General features: G+C 37.7%; 1 protein-coding gene across 2 annotated transcripts in view; it reads left to right on the plus strand.

Annotated features, from left to right (window-relative positions):
- Positions 1-25576, plus strand: part of VWA8 (von Willebrand factor A domain containing 8) — a 357448-nt gene that overhangs the window by 248084 nt on the left and 83788 nt on the right. For both annotated transcript variants that reach the window (XR_011492999.1, XM_014866869.3), the window contains exons 35-37: positions 276-471; positions 7347-7428; positions 11004-11208. Coding sequence is in view for 1 of the 2 variants with exons in the window: in XM_014866869.3 (XP_014722355.3) it covers positions 276-471; positions 7347-7428; positions 11004-11208 (483 nt within the window). In the remaining variant the exon portion in view is untranslated. The remainder of the gene's footprint in view (positions 1-275; positions 472-7346; positions 7429-11003; positions 11209-25576) is intronic.

Genomic DNA, 25576 nt, shown 5'->3' on the forward strand with positions numbered 1-25576 from the left:
TTACTAAATTTTATATTCCCTCTTTTTAGTTAAAATTCATTTCAAGATAAAAAAATGTAATTGTATATTTCACACTTGTCTGAAAATTGTGATTATCGGTGAAGCAGCTGTCTCCTGTGCCAAATTCAAAAAGGTTAAGGAATAATCTGATTTTCTTATATTTGTGAAAAGTTTACCAGTGGTAAACTTAAAGGGCTGCATTGTAACAGTTATGGTGAATGTAGTTTATAGTACTTCAATACTTTACTTTCTCTGTCTCTCTTTTTTTTTCCCAGTCACCTAGTGAAGTTTATTCTTGGAAAAGGCCATCATCTTTGCATAAACCAGGGATCACTGATATAGCGTTCTATGGAGGAAAGAAGAAAAGTGGAACTCCAAAACAGAGCAATTGTGTGACTCTTTTAGACACTAATCAGATAGTCAGGATTTTGCCCCCAGGAGAAGTCCCTCTAAAAGATATCTACCCAAAAGGTAAAAAACTTACCAACTCCTAATTTACCAAGGTGGTTAAAGGTGGTTTGCTTTTGGTAGTGATATTTAACTTATCATTATCAATCTATATTTATAAATATGAATAATTCTAACAGGGTCTAGAAGTAGCTAAAAAAAACTATATGTGCTGAGAAAGTTTGGTTCAACTTCTCACAGTGTGTGGTTGTAACCATTGCTATTAAAACACATCTTCATTTGCATTACAATCTATATAATAACTTTACTTAGAACACATTTTGAAAGAGACTTTTAAAAATCATTAGAATATTAGGCTTAGAAAATGAGGCCTGATTTTTGTCCTAAATTCCTGTGACTAAAGGCCAGGGACTTATGCAGAGTGATTCACTTGGCAGTGCTCTCAGAGTCAATATATATTTATTACTGCATGACATATGCCAGGTCCTGTGCTGATCACTTTTCCTTGTATAAATTCATTTAATCTTCAGATCCCTATTCTATTGTTAATGTACTCTCTAATTTACATGCAAAGAACTGACACAGAGAGGTAAAATAACTTACCCAGGGTCACCCTTCTAGTGGCTGGCAGAACCCAGATTTGCACCTGAGTTCTTCGAATCCCAAGACTAGGCTATTCTTACTGAACCACACTGGCTTTCATCATAATAGATAATTGTGAAAATTTTTGATCATTAAGCCACACTGATTATTCTTTGCATCATAGTGATAGTGATATGTTTTCCTTTGTTTACATTCATTATGTTAGTGTGGACTTCATAAATATAATGCTAAGTGTGTTATAATAATTTATTAGTGGGTTTGAAAGTCCTGGGTGTAGGATATATTTAGAATTAGTTCCTTCCAAACTGAAATGCATGGGGAGTAAATCACCATTTCCTTAAAATGCTTTTTATGGTAGAAGAGACAGGTGAATAAACTGACAATTGCAGTACGATGTAATAAGTGCTATGATAGCAATATTCACAAGGACAGGCTTACAACCCAGGCTGGTGATTAGGAGCTGACTCTTGAAAGATGAGTGGGAGTGAATCAAATGAAGGGATTGCTCCAGGAAGAGAGTACTGCATGTGAAAGGTACAGGGACATGACAGTGCATTCCAGGATTACAAAAAGTTCTGTGCCAGAGGTTAGTGCATCTTCATCCACCCAGAAACCTGGGGGTCAGCCCTGACACCTCTCCCTCATCTTCCACATCTAATCCATCAGCAATCATTATGTCCTTTTGATGCAACCTGGCTGTACAACCTGTATCCACCCACATGTCTACAGTTCTACTGCCAGCATCCAAATCACCACCATCCTGTGCTGGAATATTGTCATAGCCTCCTGACAAAGTTCCCCCCTCCTCTCTTTCTCCCTCCTGCTCATTCTCCATACCTCAGACAGAGTGATATTTTTGTAGTATATGTTTGTTCTTATTAAGGTCCAGTTCGCATACAGTAAAATTCACCTTTTTTCATGAAGTTAGATATAGTTCTGTGAGTTTGACAAATACATACAGTTGCATAACCATCACCACAACTGATAGAAAACAATTGCATCTCCCCAAAAACCTCCCCCATGCTGCTTTGCAGTCAACCCCTCTGCCTACCCCAAACCCCCCACTGATCTTATTTCTGTCCGTATAGATTTGCCTTTTCTAGAATGTCATATGGGTGGAATCACACAGTATGTGGTCTTTTGAGTCTGGCTTCTTTTACTTAATATAGTGTATTTGAGAATCATTTATGTTGCTGTGTGTACCAGTAGTTTGTTCCTCTTGATTGCCGAGTAGTGGTCTGTTGTGTGGACATACCACAGTTTGTTAATCCATTCACAAGATGATAGATATTTGGATAGTTTCCAGTTTGGGGCAACCATGAATAAGACCACCACAAACATTGTGCACAGATTTTTAAGTAAACACAAGTTTTTGCTTCACTTGGGTAAACACTTAAGAATGGCATTTTTATGAGTCATGAGAAAACTATGGCACTGTGTTCCAAAGTGGCAGTACCATTGAAAGCAGTAAATCTCTGCCCGTCTGCATTATGCAAAAGTTATTCCATCCTTGTGAAAGCCACCAGGAGAGTAGCCTTTACAGTGTCTATTGATTTCCTTAATAAAAGGCTGATATGCCTTAGTTCCTGACTAATCAGATGGTTGGATTCTATTTACTTTAAAAAATTAAGTTAGTTTAAATTTTCATCGGAAATCTCCATGCACATAGATGAAAGAGTGAAACAGGCTGAAAGAAAAAACAGTCAGCCCATTCTTTACTCCCCTCACCCATCATTTCCTGTTCCCAGAGACACTTTCAACTTTTTAAGCTGTTTCTTTGGTATTCACTTTCATCCTTATGGTGCAATCTTGATGGTTTAGTTTTAGGCATTATTTACTGACTCCCACCATGTAAGATGAGAGTTTAACTCTTTTTCATACACCCTCCCTGTGCCTGACTCCTCATTTTCCCATCTCCCAATATATTTATATGATAGTTATGGTTGGATTAACATCCATTGCTTATATTATGATGTTTATGGAACTGCTATTCGCAACTGAACTATGTATTATGGTATTATTGCTTTTTCTTTCCTGTACAGCTTTTTCTTTTCATGGAGTTAATAATCATTATGTTTTGTTGATTTACTTTTTCATGTGCTTAGCACAAATTAATCCTCAAAGTGTTTCTCAGTTATCAAAATCTCTAAATGTGTTCCAATATATTGGGTTTATCAATTTCACTTCCTTGGCGGCATCTCTCCTGAAATCTTCTCAGATGTTCTAATCTGAACTGGTTGATCCCTAGGCCTATGCACAGCTATCATTCTGGGATCTCCCTTCACCATTCTCCTAGGGATTTTTATTTTTATAATCCACAGTTAAGTTCTTCCTATGTGCCAGACACTATCCTGAGCGCTTTATATACATTTGGAATATTTAAGAAACACTACTTAAACAAAAGAAGGGAAATAAAACTCCAAGAAACCAAGAGAAAAATGGCAAAAGATATATAAACAGGCACTTCTCAGAAGAGTAATTCACAGCATATAAAAAGATGCTCAAACTTACTAGAAGTCAGGGAAAGGTAAAGTGAAGCTACACTTAAAGGTCTGACCCCTGGAAGAGTGGATAGGGATGGCGAACACCAGGACCTCTTTTTTGCTGCTAGAACACTTTGGGAAACAATTTGGTAATTCCACTCTTAGATATATACCCTACAGATTTTCAATATATACACAAGGAGACAGGTATAAGAATATTCATAGTCTACTATCTGTAATAGCAAAAAATTGGAAAGAACCTAAATGCACATCAACAAAGAACAGAAGAATAAATTGTGGTGTGTACAGCAGTGAAAATAAGTGAAGTAGAGCTGTCAGTATGGGTGATAACAGATTCTCTTCTTGACCAAACTCTAGTCAGGCTTCTCTGAATCCTGTTCCCAGCTAGGCCTTGACATTTTGGGTTTCCGTGTTCACCTCTGCATTGTCCAATTTTAGCAAGAATAATCCTCAGTCAGTTTAACCAGAATCCCACCTCTGATCAGTACCATCCCCCAGGTAATGTCTGATCACCCTGGTCTGACTTCAATAAGAATCCTGTTAGGTTGGTTTAGTCAGAATTCTCCCTTACCCCTGATTTCCTCTTAATAATTTTCCATCCACTGATCCCCACCAACAAAGCTAGAGGATCTGTACTAGCTGATTTTAAAACTTACATAAAGTATAAAGCCAGAAAGTAATCAAGAGAGTGTGGTATTAGTGAAGGGATCGACACATAGATCAGTTGTTTTGCTGACAGTTTTTATACTTCCTCCTAACCTTGGCCCTGTGCGTGTGAGCTGTCCCCACTCTTTACGGGAACCACGCAGTAAACACTGCCGCAATGACTTCCCTTTAATCGTTAACAACTAATCCCTAAATATAGTTTATACCTATCTTTGAAATCCACCTGGATTATAAATGTAATGGAAAGTTACTGAGCCTCCATCCTCTCTACAATGTTGCAACATTTAAAATGGATAGACAAGGATTTGGCTAAGTTTGAAGGGAAATCTGGCCACGGTTTTCACTTCCTTAATTTAATCATATATTCTGAGCTGATTTATTTTCAAATCAATAAACATCAATTCTGACTATTTTTCAATTGCTTACCATTATCACCGCCGCTACCACTACCCTTAGTATTTCTTTGAAGTGCTTTATAGGCACAAAGTGCCTTTTCTGATACGTTAAAATATTTTTTAGCACCAGAAGTAAAATTCTTGCTTTTTCCTTCTTGAAATAGACACAGCCCTTATTGCATTTTCTCACTCTCTTCATGCCACGGAGTTAATTTGCACCGTGAAAGAAAAGAAAAATATAGAAAAAAAGATATTTGAAATAAGTTGGCTTACTTTGCTTTCACAGGCCGTCTAAAAGTGCTGATAATCTAAAGCTCATCTTAATACAACTACTTACGAAAAATAGTATGTGTAAGTGACAAGCCAAATGGAAGTTGGTTAGCTAGGCAGCTCTAGTCATCCCAGCCACTTCAATAGCTGGTCGTTTTTGGCAAAGAACCCGGATCTATAAATAATTCAACCTACTTCAGCTAGGTCCTAGCAACAGAAACTGTCAAAAATGATACATGATGCAAAACTTTATCCAAAACTAACCTTATACCCTAGGCAGTATTTCCAGCGCAGGCGATAAGTGACTTATGATAGGCGTGTTCATTTTATACAAATTGCCATCTGGAGACACTCAGTTCAGCTGGGTGGTCAGACTACCATAGTAACTCTCTTTTCTTACCCTCTGCTCTCCCTGGACACTACCTTCCCTTCTTCCTGACTGACGGTTCCTTGCCTAGCTTCGCAGCTCATACCTCGCCCCAGGCCTGTGATTCCCACCCTGGAATCCTTTCCAAGTCTCCAAAGGCCCACGGTGGTTTTAAAAAAAAAGGGAACTTTACTCTTTGTCTGTGGGCTCTTCAGATGAGGCAGGAACCACATCTCTTTTCTCTCTATCCCCAGTGCTTCATGTAGTGTCTGGTGCAAAGTAAGCTCAACCACGTTTGTGGAATAAGTATGAGATATTTTGAGTTTTTCAGATGGCCTACTCAAAAACCTTCAACTGCAAACATGAAATAAAAATGCCAAGTTTCTTATTTTTTGTGAACCACATTGCACAGCGTGGACATCCTGGATGTCTCGTTGTAATCGGAAGTTGTAGGGGCCGGCCCAGTGGCACAGCAGTTAAGTTCACACGTTCTGCTTTGGCGGCCTGGGGTTCGCTGGTTTGGATCCCTGGTACGGACATGGCACCACTTGGCAAAAGCCATGCTGTGGCAGGCGTCCCACATATAAACTAGAGGAAGATGGGCATGGAAGTTAGCTCATGGCCAGTCTTCCTCAGCAAAAAGAGGAGGATTGGCAACAGTTAGCTCAGGGCTAATCTTCCTCAAAAAAAAAAAAGTTGTAATTAGAGAGAGACTGACAGACAAAAGTCTGTCAAGATAGGCTCTGTGTAGGGACAATTTTTTTTAAGGAGACATTAGTGACCCAGATTTTTTAAAACAAGGCTATTTTAAAAATTGTTGCCCTAGAGTCAGCTCAGGTAGGAGCTGTGTGGAGTGCTGGACAGAGCAGAGATTTCAAAGCCAAAAAGGCCTGGTTTTGAAAACCATCTCCATCGCTCTCCAGCTACGTCACCTCAAGCAAGTCACATTATTGTATTACCTCTATAAGCTTCAGCTTTCTCAACTCTCCAGCAGGAATCGTAAGTCTTTGTTGTTGTCAGTATTAAAAATGCTATCTATAGTGGCTGGCCTGGTAGCATAGTGGTTAAGTTCACACACTCTGCTTCAGGGACCTGGGGTTCACAGGTTCGAATCCCAGGTGTGGACCTAATACCACTTGTCAAGCCACACTGTGGTGGCATCCCACATAAAATAGAGGAAGAGCACAGATGTCAGCTCAGGGCTAATCTGCGCGCACGCACACACACACACAATGCTATCTATAAAGACTAAGCAGAGTTCTTGGCACACAGTGGTGGCAGCTAGTGATGAAGAGGGTGATGGTGGTACTAAAGGCTTAGGAAGAGATGTCAGTAGACCCCTGGAATCTGCTTGGAAGCAACTCCAGAATTAGAATTGGGGGCTCTGGCCACCATATCTCATTACCCTCTCCTTTCTCACCTTTTCATATTCTTTCTGACCTACAGTTCTCACCCCACTGCCCCATCCTCACCTCACCTTTTTCTGTCTTGCAGGACCCTAATAATAACAGCTGTGTGTTGAACAACTACTGATTAGGTGCTTTGCGTTTGCTAAATTCATCTAATCATCAAAATAATGTTTATGATACTCAAATGCTGTTGTTATCCCCATTTTAAAAATGACAAAAAGCAGGTCTCAGAGAGATAACTAACATGACCAGCATAAAATGCAGTTAGGAAATGTCAGAGCCAGGATTTTATACCAGGCCAGGCTGATGACAAAGTGGGTGCTCATTCTACTGTGTTACACTGTCGTTGTTGTGACTTCCTAGGAAGAAAAAACAGAATTCACATGGTGAAATATTTTCAAATAAACTCTTAAGTGCTAAAACATTGACCTATCTTGGGAAATTATCAAAGAGAATGAAAAGAACTTAGGTTATTTTCTGACAGTAAAGAATCATTGCCTAATATGCATCTATTTGACAATCTTTGTCTTTCCCTTACAAAAACATAACTCTGAGAGTCTATCCTTGAGGCTGGTCTTGGCCCGGAACCTTGTCAAGAGGGTCTCAGAGTACTGCCCTGAGCTGCTGATAACTTCATTCTACTTTTAGCAGCATCCGTGCTTTCTTTTGGTCCTATTTTGGTATCATGCAGTAATACTCAGCTCCTGGCATGACTTGCTTGCAGATGTTAACCCTCCACAAACAGCTGGTTATATAGAAGTCACTGATCTTCAATCAAAGAAACTCCGATATATCCCCATTCCCAGGTAATTAATTTTCACCTTTGTTCTTAGCTTGTATGTCAAATAAAAAAATGAGTGAATTCTTATCAAGTACTCTAAATAAATGTGGGCTTTTTGTTTCCTTAAATAGTAAGCTCTTTTTTTTTCAGTTACAGTTGGTTTATATCTTACTGTTTTTCTGCATGCTTTACTGCCGTTTTTATTTTCATTTTGGAAAAATATTAAAATGTTCCATAGATATAAGTCCAACAGCCTCCAAGCCTTCATTACTCTTATGTTGATCTGTCTTAATGATAAATTTTTCTGTGTCTGAAATGGCATTTTTAGTATTGAAGAAATTTTCATACTTATTAACTTCATATATTAGTTTTCTGAGATAAATGTGTTCAAAATGTCAAAAGAATTTGTGTTTAAATATGTTACTGTGCATCTGCAGTCATGAAGGCCCTACAGTAGCCAAAAGATTCCAGAGATTTGGAATGGAACTCATTACCACTCTGCTTTTATTACCATCCAGCAATGGAAGCAAAGCATTCAAGCTGTCTAGACTGAGGATGGAAAAGGAAAAACAATGATGCTTGTTCTCTCCCTTGAAGAACATGGGTGTCCTCTCCTGTAGCCCATCCCTTTCGGGATGCAGCCACGCTTGATCTCCTTCTCTCAATAAGCATGCCCCTGCTTTGGTTTAGATTGATATCACGTCCCTTCCTCACAGGCAGCTGAGCCCTCACAACACAGTGGTTAAAGCCTCACCAGAAACCCTAGGCAGAGGAGCCTGGAGAGCCTGCCAATGTTGCAGGAAGGCCAGGGACACTGGAACTTCTCAGTCACCCAAAACACGAGCAGACCACCCTGCTACCCACTCCTCCAACCCCAGAGGAAAAGAGCTCAGCCTGACAGTACAAAATAAGTCAGAAACCCAGCTTTATTTGTTAGGAGCCTTCAGTCAGGGTCAAGAAATATGAATAATAAAAGCATTATTCAAAGAAATAGATTCACTTCTTCCCATATATGTAAGTATGCCTTCTTGGAACATCTTAGTGTATCGGTTTAACGGAAAATGGCTTTTAGTCATCTGGAGAAATTCCTTATTCCATATTAATTGTATGCTCATTAAGATATACTGTTAGTTCAAGTAAGAAAAGCAAAGAACAGCTTTTTATTTTTTATATTTCTAAAGCATTAGTAATTTTTTTCAATATTTCTCTTAATTTCTCCCTCGTTAGCCCTAGCTTTTTATTTCAGTGTTTGTCTCTTTGAAAACCATGTATTCTAACTGCCATAGAAAGAACATCTGGAAGAGCAGCTGTATATGCAGCCAGTGCCAGCTGCTCACCGTAATTCATTCCTTTAGAGCTGCACCGTCCAGTGAGAATAGAATGTGAGCCATATTTGTAACTTTATATTCCTTCGTAGCCACATTAAAAGATTAAAAAGAAACAGGTGAAATTAACTTTAATAATATTTTATATAACCCAATATATCTAAAATGTTATCATTTTGACATGTATTCAATATAAACACTTTAATGAGATATTTTACACTCCTTTTTTCTTCTCAGTCTTTGGAATCTCGTATGTATTTTATTCTTACAGAACATCTCAATTTGGACTTGCCACTTTTTAACCGCCACATGATTTAGAGTCTGTTCATTGTCAGTATGTCCTGAGTTTCTCTTGAGATTAACTATTGCCATTTTTGGCGTATATGTAATTCAAGGGAACAACCCATCTGGATTTCAGTTTTGTTGCTAGTTGCTTAAATTTAGCATCTGCTAGAGACCAGGAATTTTCCATTTGATGGCTAACTTCAAATAATAGAAAATACAGTAAAACTATATGTAACTGCAGGGCCAAAAGGAGCACATCACTTTTGCCCTCAGTAAAATTTGAATATTTTTACTTAAATTTTTGTATTATTTGCATTTGTAAAATTATACTCCTTGCTCTCATTTGTGGGTGTATGTAAATCTAGGTTTCATTTACTATAATTCTATGTGTTCCTTCAAGACCTTGTTACTATGTATACAGGGAATATGCATTTATTAAAAAAATGAAAAAGGTGAAGAAGAGATTCTAGACCTGGTGTGCAAGTTATAGTAAATATGTGATTTCTTCAGCACTTTTTTTGACATATTGAAGAAAGTGTCCTTGTAAATTTAAAATTTCGTAGTGGAGAGTTAAATATGCAACCAGTAGATACAGTACCCGATAGAATCATACATGTTGATTGCTCTTGGAACAATCTCAAACATCATAGTTTTATGTGGATAAATTTCATTATTCTTGAATAGCCCTTTACTTCACGCTTTGTACTTACTAATTTTTTTCCGAAGGCAAGTATTCTTGGGGAGAGCACCATGAGATAAATCCTGTATTATGTCAAATGTTACCATCTTTGAGTCCTTCTAGTACTGTAAAGTAGTTCTGAAACACTTGGCCCCATCCTGCTCTTATCATCTTCTTCATATAAATGACTTCTGTGTCCCAGAGTCGCTGGCTTTGTCACTCTGTGTTTAAAATCTACTAAGGCAGACTGAAAAACAAGGTCAGAGTAGTCTTGGTTTATTTTTTTAGTATATTATAAGAATTTACCTAATAGATGGTGGTTTTCCCAGATCTACATTGATAGTTTATGTTGTTTTTATCATCTGATCAAACCATCCCTTTATTTTTTTTATTTTCTGAGGAAGATTAGCCCTGAGCTAACTACTGCCAATCCTCCTCTTTTTGCTCAGGAAGACTGGCCCTAACATCCATGAGCTAACATCCATGCCCATCTTCCTCCACTTTATATGTGGGATGCCTACCACAGCACTGCTTTTGCCAAGTGGTGCCATGTCCGCACCCGAGATCCGAACTGGCGAACCCCGGGCTGCCGAGAAGTGGAACGTGCGAACTTAACCACTGTGCCACCGGGCTGGCCCCCAGACCATCCCTTTAGATGATTTATTTCATATAGAAAGTATCAGATATATTTAGAGAGCAAACACTGATAACTAGAATTTCTGATCTATGTTTCTGTTGTTAATGAGAGCTATACTCAGATAAAGAAAGTCTGCAGTTGGCTCTCGTAGGCAAAAGTTGCATTCCTAGAAATGACTATATATACATGTGTATGTGTGTGTGTATATATATATATATATATAGCAGAAATATATAATAAGGGAAATATGTATATGTATGAAATATGTAATGCAAGAAAAATATAAATTCCTTGTTATAAATCCATATAACTTTCTAAGTTAGAAAAGACAAAATATCAAATACAAATGCAGTTAAAACACATAAATAAGCCATCAGTTTCAGCACTGACCTCAGACCTCAGGGAGTCCACACTGCAGGTGTGTGAAATATGAGTCGGTTTAGAGTTCCTTTCTTTCCGACAGTGAATGCTAGTGTCATCCGGGGTCCACAAATACAGAAAAATGTAAATAACTGTGTATTTTTCCTTACAGATGGACCTGTTGGTATCTTTCAATGTGCTTACTATTAGAATTCTTTACAGCAAGTTTAATGAACCTAAATCAGTTTAGTGAACCTAAACTATTTTTATCACCTGGCCTACCAGTTGGTTGAATACTGTGATTTCTTTTTCAGATCAGAATCTCTCTCACCGTATACCACATGGCTGTCTACTATTTCGGACACAGATGCACTGCTAGCTGAGTGGGGTAAAGGTGGTGTTGTTACTGTTGATATGGGAGGTCACATCAGGCTTTGGGAAACTGGACTTGAACATCTGCAGCGATCACTCATGGAATGGAGAAACATGATTGGACAAGAAGGTGACAGATATATGCAGGTACCACTCGAATAGGCCTTACCTCTTAAGGGTGCACATTCAGGTATAAATTTAGTTCCACATGCCACGTTCATGAGAACTTCTGGCCCAATGACTTAAATATAGTTACTTAAATAGCTAAAATAATTTTTGGACTCATAATAAAAAAGACAAATATATCCATCTAGCTAGTGAAAAAGTAGGTTTTTTTGTGTCAGTGCTTAAATGCATAGGTTCCTCACACCACAACATGTGCATAGAATCACCAGCTTTTATTTTGTAACCCTTAAGCATTAAGTTTCTAGCGCCACCTTGCCTCTGTTCTCAGTTTTACTACCATTATCATCAGCATCTCTACATACTACCTTGAAACAGAAATACTGAGGAGCTCAAATACAGCATGTTATTATAAGGCTAAAACTTCTAGACTAGAGAACATAAACAAACTTATGCATCCAATAGAGATATCTTTTTACCAACTTCCTTATTTCCAGATAATGCAAGTTTAGCAGTCGTAATAAGTAGACCCAAGCCTGCCCTGGAGAGAAATATGGGAACAGGTCACCAAAGTGAGAGGAAACTACACAACTCCAGAAATGACTCAGTCACCATCTAATTGAGCTGCAGTCTGGAACGAATGTGAACAGTGAGGAAGACTGTGTCCCCATAAATACTAAAGCTTATCAGGAAAGGGTTTCTTTGTAGTTTATTTATTTTAACATTCAGAAGAAAACTCGTCTGTTTACATTTTTATCCAGCTAAAAGCAAGGTAGGTTCCTGCCAGCTGTGTTGCTCTGTAAAGAGCTAGTTAACAAGATAAGAAATTTCCACAAACTGTTCCACTGATACCTGATTAGTAATTACTATTTTATATGGTTATTTTTGTGATTTTTTTAAAGGAGGAATATATATACTTGTGAATGAATAATACATGTTTCTCTAAGATTCTTAGAAGCTTAGGAGAATATTTTGAAAGTCACAAACCCAGGTAGGCAAGCAACCTCAAATCTTTTTGAGAGTATGAATATATTAATTAAGCTAAAATAAATGCATTGCTCTAAAATAAACATGTCATTAAATGCAATGGATCTGTCACAGCAACAGACTGAGTGTTGGTCACTATCCATAATAATAATTAGAAAATTATTTAATTATGGTTCTGTTTCTTTTATTATTCTAAACATTAGTTTTTTCTCCCTTTGAATTAAGCTCCTATTTTCAATATGGTGACTGATACCTAATAGTAAATGCTATTATATTTGAATTTCTTATATTTTATTTCAATTTCTCATGTATTATAGAGATCAAAGATCATGTTTTTCCTATGGCCAAGATTTCTGGCCAAAATTAAGTTTATCTTTTACGACAGAACTTTAAAAAGGATTTTCACTCATAATTTTGATAACTGGTCTTGACTGCTGTGAAAATTAGCCCCTATTTCTGTTTTAAGCATGTAGCTCTTCTCTTCCTATGACTTCCCTGACTCTATTGTGCGTCTCGTATTCCAAGCTCCTACCATAATGATTGCTACACAATAGGTGACTAATATGTTTCTTTCTGCTCATACTCTCATACTAAATTACACTGGTCGTTGAAGCTATTTGATAACAAACGGAATTCTTTTAAACTGTCACAAATTATTAGTTTGTTTTTATGTAACTGAGTATTTATTGAATGAAAACATATGGTTATTAAGTTAAAAATGAACAGAATTATAGTACCTAACACCTCAAGAATAATCAAAATATTCAGCTATATTATGCAGGGCAACGTTTGATCCTTCCCTAAATCTAACATTTTCCAGGATATGTGTAACTGTATGTCTCCAGCTTGAAGTTCAGCTACAATAGAAATCAGACTTATTTAGTGATAAAGTTGCATAATTCAGTGTTGAATGATAGTTCCATGAGGAAAATTAGAGTAGATGTTATCTAACATTCTCCTTCCATATCTGATGTCTTGATCCATTTTGGTTGGTATTGAAAATGTATACTTATATACCTACTCCAACTGAGAAACAAATTTTGAGTACACTGCTTATGTCTAAACAGACAGGATTCATTGTCCAAATGCTCTGCCGTTGTTTTCATTTTTGGTCATAACTCCCCTCTTCCTTCTCGCTGTTTGGTGAGTAATGAGACAGCATATTGAATTGCTCTTATTGAGACCAGCGCATGTTATTATTTACAAGTTGTTTGCACAATCGAATCTAAATAGGAATCATTCCAGGGGTAATCATAATAACAAGAAAAAATGTTTTACATTTCTTTTACAGTTCCCTTACTTTTTGATCCTTTAATCTATTTCTCATGTATGGACCCTTTATTCAACATAAATGTGCTCCTGATTTTGGAGCTTGGAAAATACCTTTCATAGAAATATCAAGAAAGGAGAAGAGATTCTCCATACCATACTTACTGCTTGCTGACTGCCAGCAGCTTCCCTTGTCACTGGCAGAGTAACCTGATCTCCATCTAGTGGCCAAATGGACTTACTTTACATCATAGAAATTAAAGGACCTGGTTTGCACTCCAGGAGTTAGAGGCAGCCCCAGGCCTGCTGGTATGGGAGGTTTACACATGCCTGTCTTGGGTGGTTCCTTTTGGTCATCAGATGCTCCTTTAGGTCAGCAGTGAAGGCCAGGCAAACAACCTGCCAAGCCATCCTCCATTTGTTGACCTGCCTCTTTCCCTGATTCCTTTGCATGATAGCAAAAGAAGTGTCTATGTTTAGATAAACTATGTCAGTTACATGCTTATCACTATCCTTTATGTCTTTGCTACATTTTGCTTTCTAGAGTTGTTAGCTTTGAAGCCATTGTTGCTTTGCATTTTTGTTTTTGTTTAATGAATTCGTTGATAGTTCTCCTTAATGAGTATAGCTTGCAAGAGAGTATTTTTTGAGCTCTGCTATAAAACATGTTCATTAATTTTACATGTTTGATAGGAACATGTGTCTTTCTTATAGTAAACAACTTTAACAACAAACTTGAAGTATCCCTTTACTGTAGTTCTGAGAGCCAATTATTAAGAATTCATATTTATTATTTTTAGATTCCATATTTTCAGAATCATAGGTTATGTCAAAATTTTTCTGACTATGCTTCATAGTGTTCTTTATCAAGCATATTTTTCATATTTTAATTACATTTGGATTCCTTCCAAGAAGGCTGTTAAAGCTACACCACAGTTTTCCTTAGAAATCAAATCATCTTCTCTAAAAAGTTCCTGGTGACTATTCTTGTCAGAGCAAAAAGGCTAAAAGGCTACAGCTTTCAAATGTTATTGTCTAATTACAATAAACTAATCAGAAAGTTAATCCTGCATATATTACACTTATATATACAGGATCTCTTTGAGGCCTTTGAATAATACTTCCTTAACTATATACTTTAAAAGTAGATAGAATCTTTGAAGCACATTGTGGGACTGGCACTTATTCATCCTTGTAATCAAGTTGGTGCCTGGTACAAAGTAGGCACAGTAAATATTTGAAGAGAGAGAGAGGCATAGACAAAAATACAGAGAAAGGATAACTTGTTTATTTCAAGCAACACTCCTCTTTTAAAGAAGAAATTACAGGAATATGAGTAAATGTAGTTTGCTATACTTAGATAACTAAGCCTGGCCATTTCTTTAACCACTAGACCAACAGTTAGGATTTTTTAAAGATGGTAAGGCCTACTTTCAGTTTTGGAAACCACTAGATTATTTAATTGGTGCTCTGTTAGTAAACTTGGTTTTTCGGTGTACAGGCTGTGTTGTCTCCAGATCCTCTGAGGAGGTTTGCTCTGCATTCTTTGCTTTGGTCAGTAACTCTGAAAGTACTTAACAGGCTGCTTCAATCGGTCATTGTTATAGAACAGTCCATATTTTACGGGATTATTATATGAACATACGTTTTTGGGAATCTTCCTTGGCCCAAAAAGGCAATGCTGGTTTTTTTTTGAATATTTATAATTTTCTACCATATCTTCTAGCGATATGTCAGCCAAGCTGGTTTACAGCAAGATAGTCTAGCTATTTGCCTATGTAGTAACATTTGGGCAATGCCTCTAATGATTTTTCCATTGTTTGCTCCTGTTAGAGAAATCCCAGCCGTAGAAATTTGTTCTGAATCTGGATTTCGAACAAAGTTTTCAGGAGTACTTAATGAAAATGCAAGATCCCTGGGGAGTGTAATACCCAGTGGTGTGCTGATGAACCAGCTCTCTAGGGGTGGGGGTAAGGCAATTTGTATTGTGTGCCAATTCCCATGGTGTGAATACTCCCACCATGGCTGACTTTAAGCTACCAAAGGTTAATAATCTGCTTGCAAAATTTATGAATATTTTGGGGCTGGCCCCGTGGCCGGGCGGTTAAGTTCGCGCCCTCCGCTGCAGGCGGCCCAGTGTTTCCTTGGTTCGAATCCTGGGCGCGGACATGACACTGCTCATCACACCACGCTGAGGCAGCGTCCCACATGCCACAACTAGCAGGACCCACAACAAAGAATATACAACTATGTACCGGGGGGCTTTGGGAAGAAAAAGGAAAAAATAAAAAAATCTAAAAAAAAAAAAAATTTATGAATATTTAGCAGTCATCTCTCGCAGGCTATTACAATCTGGCACAAGCATGCCGCTGGCTTGATTAAGCCTTTAACTGACTCCCCAAGGAGAATTATGAGAGTTACCTAACCACCAGGTCTTTGAGAAATAAGACAATGAAAATGTGGATAAGGAGAGAGAAAGGCAAAAGAACAGGGAAAGGGGGCTGGCCCCGTGGCCGAGTGGTTAAGTTCGCGCGCTCCGCTGCAGGCGGCCCAGTGTTTCGTTAGTTCGAATCCTGGGCGCGGACATGGCACTGCTCATCAGACCACGCTGAGGCAGCGTCCCACATGTCACAACTAGAAGAACCCACAACGAAGAATACACAACTATGTACCGGGGGGCTTTGGGGAGAAAAAGGAAAAAATAAAATCTTTAAAAAAATTTAAAAAAAAAAGAACAGGGAAAGGGGTACTGAGAATACAGATAAGATGGTGTCATGTTATCTCCGGGCAACGTTGAAGCCTGCAATTGTCCCAGTTACAGATTGGCAGTGCTTTTCTTGAACCAGGAATTCAGTCTGAGCAAAGAATTGGACAGAAGTCTGCACTCATGTAGGATGACACTCATGGGTTCATGCATAAGAGCCTCTTTTCTTATAAACACTATTTAGGAAGGAAATTGCCGGTTGATTTTTACATTCCTCCAGTAGTAGTGCTTCCATTGGATCACAACTTTGTTAGTAATTGCTAAATATAACTAAAATTCAATCAGCAGCCACCTCCCTAAGACAAACAAATCAACAAGCTTATGATTTTAGGGAGGTCATGAGCTTTCATTAACCTTTTGTGCATATCCAACAAAAATGATAACCCTATAAATTACAAAAATTGTGGGTATTATAGAGTTTTAAACTAATATTAAAAATAGAAATATCATCTAACTTTCACATTTTAGGGAAGGTTTAACCTTAGGAAATTGCTTTTCAAAGCATCAGCAGCAGAAATATTTCAACTCCTTTCTCTCATGACAGACCTTAAGATCATTATTTTATGTGGTAATATATCCCCAATGTGTATTGTTTAACCATATAATCAGCAAGTAAGAAGTAATCTTAGCAATATGTATGTAAAGTATAAGGAAGACAAACTAATTCTGTAATGTATTGGTTATAAATTGAGATGTCAAATGCCGTTAATATGTTGACAATCAATAGCTCTAGAATTTTTATGGTTCTGAGCTCATTAATGTGTATAGTTATGTATAATCAACACATCACAGTGGCTGAAGAAATAAAACCTTGGTGTTATATTAGTAGATAAAATTGTAATTTTATTCATAATCAGTATAGCCTGTTGTTTAAGAGCATAAAATTTGAAGGGTTCAAATCTGCATTCTACTTTTATGTGACCTTCAGCAAATTACTTATTCTTTCTAATCCTCACTTTCCAATTATAGTATAAAGACAATACTGTTGTACCTTACAAAGTTCTAAGGATAAAGTGCATTAATGCCTGACACAAAGTACTCACAAAAATTACAAACTTAGAATTTAATTAATACTGGTCTACAGAATTCTTTAATGCTTATATGGGAAGCCAAGTCAAATTAAAAGGAAGCAGTGTTACCCAAACACCTAATATTAAATTATGACCCAATGAGTTACATAATTCATCATCTATCTTGGTGTTAAAATGTGAGGTTTGTTTATAATCCTGTTTAGGAAAGGTTCTTTCGGGCCCAAAAAAGGAATTGAAAAAACGGTCTGTGCCTAAACCTGTCAGCTTGAAAAAAAGCAGGAAATCAATGATAGGACAATTGTCAGCAGAGGATTATAGTGTTTAGCCTTATTCAAAAGACAAATTAGAACAGGACCAGAAAACACACAGCAAAATATACATCATTGTTAGCCTGAGTCCTGAGAATAGTAAAGAACAAGTCAAATTTGGAGGTGTCTTTCTTAGTTTTTCTGTATCCAGTGCTCTTTGTCTCCCATTATCACATTCTAAAAATGCCTCTCTTTTTATTTTCTATTTTCTCACAAGGTCAGGCCACAGGTGCCAACTCTAACCTCTCTCTGAATAGTTTCACCCATTCATTTATTTATTTCTTTATTTACTTAACATTTGTTGAGCACTCAGTATTGCTAGGGTAAAGAAATCAGATACAGGTGCAGACCCAGGGAACTTGTGGAGCTATAACCAAATAAATTACGGTGCTGTGTGGTGAAGGAAATGATGGAAGCAGGATTAAAGGATCAGAGGATAGCACAGAATACCTTAACTCTATCTTTGGAAGGGGTTCCAAGATGAACTAATACCTGAACGTGGGTTTTTTTGGTTTATTTGTTTGTTTATTGGTGAGGAAGACTGACCCTGAGCTAATATCTATTGCTAATCTTCCTCTTTTTGCTTGAGGGAGATTGTCCCTGAGCTAACATCTGTGCCAACCTTTCTTTATTTTGTATGTGGGATGCCACCACAGCATGGCTTGATGAGTGAGGTGTAGGTCCGTGCTCGGGATACAAACCCGCAAACACCAGGCCACTGAAGCAGAGTGCGAGAACCCAACCACTATGCCACCGGCCTGGCCCCCTGAACCTGGTTTTTAAGGAAAGAGGAAGGAACTCCTGACAAATCAAACACATGTGATTCGTTTTTCCTCTTGCCAAAATCCCAGTAAAAGAACAAGAAAGAATCAAAAAAGGTACAAACCCACAAGGACAAAGAGAACTGGAGACACAACAACACTTTGGAGGATAGAAAATAAATGGGTGGGTGGTAACTGAATTAGCAAGTGGAGAGAGCTAAAATCCATTCCTCCAGTGGGGTAAGCCAACAAGATGCAAGCTGCTTTACTCTGTCAAAGTCCATAAAGCCTCAGGGCTTGAAAACACCTTGCATTTCTGAAGGTTGGAATGGGGGTGGCACTGAAAATTCGAAGAGTCATTGAAAGTTTATATAGAGGCCATTTAGACACAGATTTTCTCCTCCGTCTTTTGTACCTGGGCAGCTGACTCTTCTCTACCTTTACAAAAGACAGGAGCTGTAATGGAGATTGGCACAGGAGTGAGACCACATGGCCAACAAGAAGATGAAGTCAAAGTCTACTTCCCTTATTTAGATCCCATGAAGCTGGCATCCATATTTATACCCCTTGAGCAGGATATTGGGAAAATCCTTTCTGAAAATTGACATGCCCAAGAGAAAAGCCCTTCTGATGCTGACATTTGAAAGTTCCTCCTTAGTAACCTTACAAGAAGACCAACTTATTGGCAAGCCTTGCCTTTATGCAAAAAAGTTTTCAGTCCATTTTTTTAGTGCCTTATTCTTAAATATTAATGGATAGCCTCTTAAAGATGGAAATCAAAACAAACGAACAGAGAAAATATAGATGATACAGAAAACAGGAAAGCATTTCACAAAGTGACAATTTGTATTCTCACAGAGGTAAGGGAAAATATTATAGCCGTAAAACAAAACATGCTATTTTAACATAGGAACCTTCAAAGAACAAGGAAGGTCTCTTGGAAATTAAAAAATAGTAGAATAAATAAATTCAATAGAAGGGATTGGACATTAGAGAACTCTCCCAAAAGACAAAAACATTGAAAATGGAAAGGAGAGGATAAGTCTTTCCAGAAAGAAAAAATGAAAGGACAGGGAATGACCCAAAAAGTAATTTAAGAAAATTTCACTAAACTAAAGAATAGGTGTTGAATATAACGAATCAAAAACATACACACTCTCACACACATGCCCCAAACTATATCCACTTGAAATTTTAGAACCCTGTGTGTAAAAAGACAATGCTGAAAACTTCTAATTTGGGAGAAGTGGGAAACAAATTATATAAAATGTATTAGAAAGCCAAATGGTGCTAGGCTTCTCAACAGTTGCATTGGAAACTAAAGGTAAAATTATTTCCAACCTAGAATTTTATACCTAGCCATGCTATTAACCACATATGAGAGTAGACTAAAAATGTTATCAAACATGCAAATCTCAAAAAACTTTCATTCTTTCTCAAGAAGCTACTGCATGATGTTCTCTCAACAAAAGGAGGAAGTAAACCCAGAAAGAGGAAGACATGAGTGGAAAGAGTGGTTTTAGCCAGGGAAGAGACAAAGGAATTCCCAATATGATCGTGAAAGGATGTTCTAGGATGACAGCTGTGCAGCAGGCCTGAAAACAACCACTCCAGAGCACACTGGGAAAACAGGGTTCCAGAAAGAAGGGATAGCTTGAGAAAAAAGAAAAAACTGGTAATATTGAGAGGAGTTCACAGCTCTACTCGAGAATTTGGGGAACAATTAATGATAGATAAATAAAGTAGAGCTAAGAATTAGTAAAGACTATATAAGTAGTACATTCATTACTTGGAAAATGAAAAATTATATACACTAATAGTATGTAATAATATATTTAGCTATATAGTAATATGTATTATAATTAGAAATATAGAAATATGTATCATTACATATAGTAATGTCTGTTACTACATATAGTAATATATAATACCATACATATGTAGTAGTAATAAAGTAGACAATTAATATTGATTTAACCAAGTTTACAACATACTCTATTAGGAGGCTAAGAGGAGGGAAAGTGAGTAATGTGTGTTCAAAATGAGAGAGGTGAAATTATTCTCATCTTTCATAGTAGGAAGTCAACAGGTAATATCTGAAATTTAAAAATAAACAGAATATAAGAATATTATTTAGAAATATGAAGGTAAATAGCAGAAGACATAGTAAGCGGAGTTGGAAGTGGCTACCTTTGAGGAGTGGGAATTGCAGGTGAAGATGGTGCAGCTCAAGCTTGTTGTTTTTGTTATACATCTTGTAGTACTATTTAACTTATGAAACTATTTACATTTATTACTTTGATAAACATTAGGTTAGAATAATAAAAAGTAGGAATTCATCAGGTGGACAAGAGGAATAAGAGTAGGTATGAAACAGAGATTAAATCTAACTCATCTTTGGATCCTTGACACTTAAAAACATACGTTTTTTTTTTTTAAGACTGGCCCTGAGCTAACATCTGTTGCCAGTCTTCTTTTTCTCTTTTTCTTCTTCTTCTCCTCCCCCAAACCCCCCAGCACATAGTTGTATATTTTAGTTGTGGGTCCTTCTAGTTCTGCTATGTGGGATGCCGCCTCAGCATGGCCTGATGAGCAGTGCTGGGTCTGCGCCCAGGATGAGAACCAGCGAAACTGTGAGCCACTCTAGCAGAGCGCATGAACTTAACCACTTGGCCATGGGGCTGGCCCCCCATATTTTTTAATAGAACTTAATAAACTGGTTAATTTTCCTTATTTCTCTTCAAAATAACTTAGGAATTCTAGTTCTGAATAGGGTGGCGTAAGCACACTCTACCCTGTCTCTCCCACTGAATTCAGCAGTAAAATCTGGATAAGATGCAGGGAGCAGTTATTTGAGGTCTCTGGAAAATAAATGATAACAGATAGATTGAGGAAGAAGACCAGAATTTGAACTACCATTGAACTGGCTGTGTTTCCTCCAGAATCTCCTGGCCTTGACAAAACCACCTGAAAACAGAGGTGGGCACTCTCAGCAAACTAGAATTACAAGAGAACTTCCTGAACCTGATAAAGAGCATCTGCAAAAACCCTGCAGCTATCACCATACTTAACAGTGAAAGACTGAGTGCTTTTCCCCTAAAATTGGGAATAAGGCAAAGACGACCACACCCATATACCCGTTACTCCTGTTCAACATCAAAGTGGAAGTCCTAGCCGGTGCAACAGCAAGAAAAATAAATAAAAGTGTACAGATTGGAAAGGAAGAAATACAGCCATCCCTATTTGTAGACAACATAATTGCCTACCTAGAAAATCCTATGGAATCTACCAAAACGAACAAAAACCCACCTCTTTCAACTAATACGTGAGTTTAGCAAGGTCAAAAATCAATCATATTTTTATATACTAGCAATTGATAATTAAGAACCAAAATTTAAATATATGTATATACAGTTTACACACAGCTCCCCCTAAAAATGAAATACTTAGCTATAAATCTAACAAGACATGTTTAGGATATGTATGCTGAATACTACAAAACACTAATGAAATAAAACATCTAACTAAAAGGAGAGATTTACTGAGTTCATGGATTGGAAGACTCAGCGTAATAAAGATGTTGTTTTTCTCCAAATTGATTTAACACAATTTTAACCAAAATCCAAGAAGAATTTTTTTATAGCTATAGACAAGCTGATTCTGAAATTTATACAGGAAAGCAGAGGAGCTGAAATAGCCAAAACAATTTTTTAAAAGAAGAGTAAAGCTAGAGGAATCATACTACCCAATTTTAAGATTTTCTTGAAAACTACAGTAATCAGGATGGTGTGATATTGGCAAAAGGATAAACACGTGTATCGATGGAATGGAATAGAATGTTCAGAAATAGACCCAGAGACATATGGCCAATTGATTTTCAACAAAGATTCCAAAGCAGTTTAATAGAGAAAGGATAGTCTTTTCAATAAATGGTGCTAGAACAATTGGACATCTATATGCCAAAGAAACACATTAAAAAACCTGTTAATTTAAAAAACAAAAATAAATAAATAAAACGACTCAATGGCTACCAAGCCAGGAATAATTGTAGTTGACAACAGTAAACGGCACCTACCATGTCATCTCTCGTTGCTCCTAGTAAATGGAAAGTGTAAAGCTAATTCAAAATACTTACAAACTCCCAATGTAAGGAAAGCTAACGTGGTAAGAGAGTGAAAAAAAAAGTCTCAACGTTTGGTATAATTTGGGGGTAAAAAAATGTTCCACGTATGTAATTCACAGATGGGGAAACTGAAGCTTAGAGACGTTAAGGTCACACAGCTAGGAAGTGGCAGAGTCAGTGGTTCTCTAATGTGTGTTCTTTATCAACCATGCTCTCCAGCCAAGGCAGCCTTATCAACTTTGACTGTTTAGTCAGGTATTTAGGGTGTCCAAAATGCCTCCCCCTGCCAAAATCTGAAAATGCCTGTGGAGTTAAAACTAGGCGTTAGTCCCTGTATAACCCCCTCAGATGAAATTGGTTCCCATGGAAGTCAGTGTTTCTGAGGGACCAAGTAATATTATGCAGCTCTGTGGCAAGCAGTAGTGAGAATCCTTTTGGATGCTCTTTAATATTAATGATAGCAAACAATTCTCAGTGATTCTTATGCCATTTCTTAAATCCCTAACTCTTTTCCTTTGATAAGTAAATAAAATAGGTAAAAATGTTGCAAAATTTCCATGCTGTTCAAGTGAGCAAGGTAACAGGGCCTAAACTTGGTTTCTAGAAGAGTGAGTCTCTGGCAGGAAAGGGGGAGCAACAGTCACAGTTCCAGTGGGGTGATCGGTGAGAAGAGTGAGTTGATTGGGTGTCCCGTCGTCACCACTAAACACCTTTATGGTTGTGTAGCAATGATCTCATGTCTTTCCTTCCCCAGCACTGAAGGTTAACTCTTGGGAATCTTTAATCTCTGTTTAAGAAATGGCGCATTGAAAGACAGGACCCACACATGGATACTGCTTCTCCTCTAGATGAATCACTGTGCAGTGTTTAGAGAAAAACTGATGCCTCTCGAATTTGAGAAGGGTGATCGTCAGTTCTAGTCGCCAGTGAAAACAGTAGCTCTGTAATTGTGGGAAGGCGAGATTCTCAAACTTTTACCTATCTCAATATCCTCATTTACAAGTATTTACGATAATGCAAAAGAACATCAAAAAAGCAGAGGTTAGGTGGCTCAGAGAAAAATAGAAAAATTCTTTCATTCCTTTTTAACAGTTAGGTTATGGTAAATCTGTGGTCATTTCATTTGCTAGTATTTTGCATAACCAAGTCAGCTTTTAGAACTGCATTGGTTCAATGTGTTCTCTCACATTTCTATAACACATTTAAAAGTTTAAAAGCTAAACACATTAAAAGATACAAGACTTGACAGGGATTAAAATGATTTTCTAGAGCTAGTTTCATTTGAACCTCTGTAGGATTTACTGGGAGGAAGACAGAGGTATGAGAATGTCTTCTCTCATATAATTACTGCTCACTTTCCAGACAGAGCACAGCCCGTATATTTCCACCATGGTCTATAGCCTAATAACTGAGCCATCAGTGTTCTCTGCTTCCATCAAAAAACTGCTAAAAGCATTGGATTCCAGAGAGAAAAGTGCACTCTTTCTGGAGTGGGAGTGTGAAGCCCTCAGGCTGCAGCGCAGAACAGAAGCCTGGCTGGGACACAAAAGCCAGAGGAACTGGACTAGCCGGTCTGTCCCAGAGGAAGCTGGTATTTCATTCACTTAGAAGTTCCTTTTCTTTTCCGTGCTGCCGTGTTCCCGTGTTTTCATTTAAGCATTCAAGTATCAATCTTATTTCAGGCATGTCTGTGTACCCACAAAATAACTGTCACTGCATTTTTTAAATGAATTGATTTACCAGTAATTGTCTACATATGAATAGAGAGAAAACTTTTAAGTATAATTTCCATCTCTATTAATGAATGGCCTTCCCAAGTTTCGAGCAAAAATTGATACCCATAGGTCCAAATATAATTACATATTTGTCATCATAAATTTTTTTTGATGGGGAAGTGGTTGTCCTATCATTATGTCTACAATCTAATGGCTATATTAGTTGAATCTCAGATCCTTAAAAACTCTGTTGGTCCCCGCCCACCCCTCCCCCACCCCCTATTTCTAGTTGATTTTCACAACAGTGTTTATACTCTAGACATGGCTTCAGGAAAGTCAACAAACTATAATTTCCTAGGGAGATGATAGTGATCCAAGCTGTAGACTTTCTTTGTGGTGTTGGCAAGTTGTCATCTATTGAATTATGAGAGTTATGGACAAACAATAGATATTTAAGTCCCTTGAGAATCAGACAGCCAGAGTCTTCTTGTGGAGCACTTACTCTGTACCCATCAGTGTAGGCCCTATGGGGTGGGGAGGGGAATACTGGATATGAAGCATGGTTTACACCCTCAGGGAATTTATACTATATAACTGGGGATACGAGACTGACAGTCATGAAACAACAGCAAGTAGTACAAAACAATGTGTAGTTCAATGTTGTACTGGGGGATGGGGCCCTGTGCTGTAGTAGTTCAGAGGAGAGGTATCTATGCAGATGAAATTTATAAGTGAAGGAGATGGGGCCTGGGTGGCGCTTTTATTTTATTTTACTTAAGTATTTGGGTAGTTCAAAAGGAGAGGGAAGGGCATTTCAGGCATTCCAGAAAATGACACAGTCGTAGATAGGAATGTGCACTGTGTTTCCTTAATAAGAGGAAGAATTGTGCAATAGGCTTGGATCACCACAAATCTGGAAGTGACCTGGGTACAGATACCAGAGGAGCTGTGAGCAAACATCACAGCCAATTCGATGCAAGCACAAAGCCCAGAGAGCAAATCCGGGTCCAACACCAACTATCCCAAGGAGACAGTGGAGTGTATACTGGAGCAGAGGCAGGAGTAAGAGCTTTCTCGGGGTTACCAGAAACACGCAGGCTGGGGGATTTCAGAAGACAGGTTGTGGTTTCATTTTAGCACAGTCTTGCTGGCACAGAACATTTTTAAAAGCAATTGACAGGAAGCTCACCTTCTAGGCAACGCTTAGTTTGTCTTAAGCATATCTGTAGCATATGGTAAGACAAACTTAACTAAAGCAAATGGTTTCTTTTGAAGAGTGGAGCAATAAGGAGTCACCTGAATAGGAGAAATTCGATTGTGTGAAGGCCCAATGAGGCTTTTAGGTTCCCTATGCCTAGGAGCAGCTGAAGGTCATTGAATTGGAAAAGTATAATAGTGAAGGCTGTATTAGGAAGATGGACTTGGTAGTGATGG

This window comes from Equus asinus, chromosome 11 (assembly GCF_041296235.1).
Source record: "Equus asinus isolate D_3611 breed Donkey chromosome 11, EquAss-T2T_v2, whole genome shotgun sequence".
NCBI classification, from domain to species: Eukaryota; Metazoa; Chordata; class Mammalia; order Perissodactyla; family Equidae; genus Equus; species Equus asinus.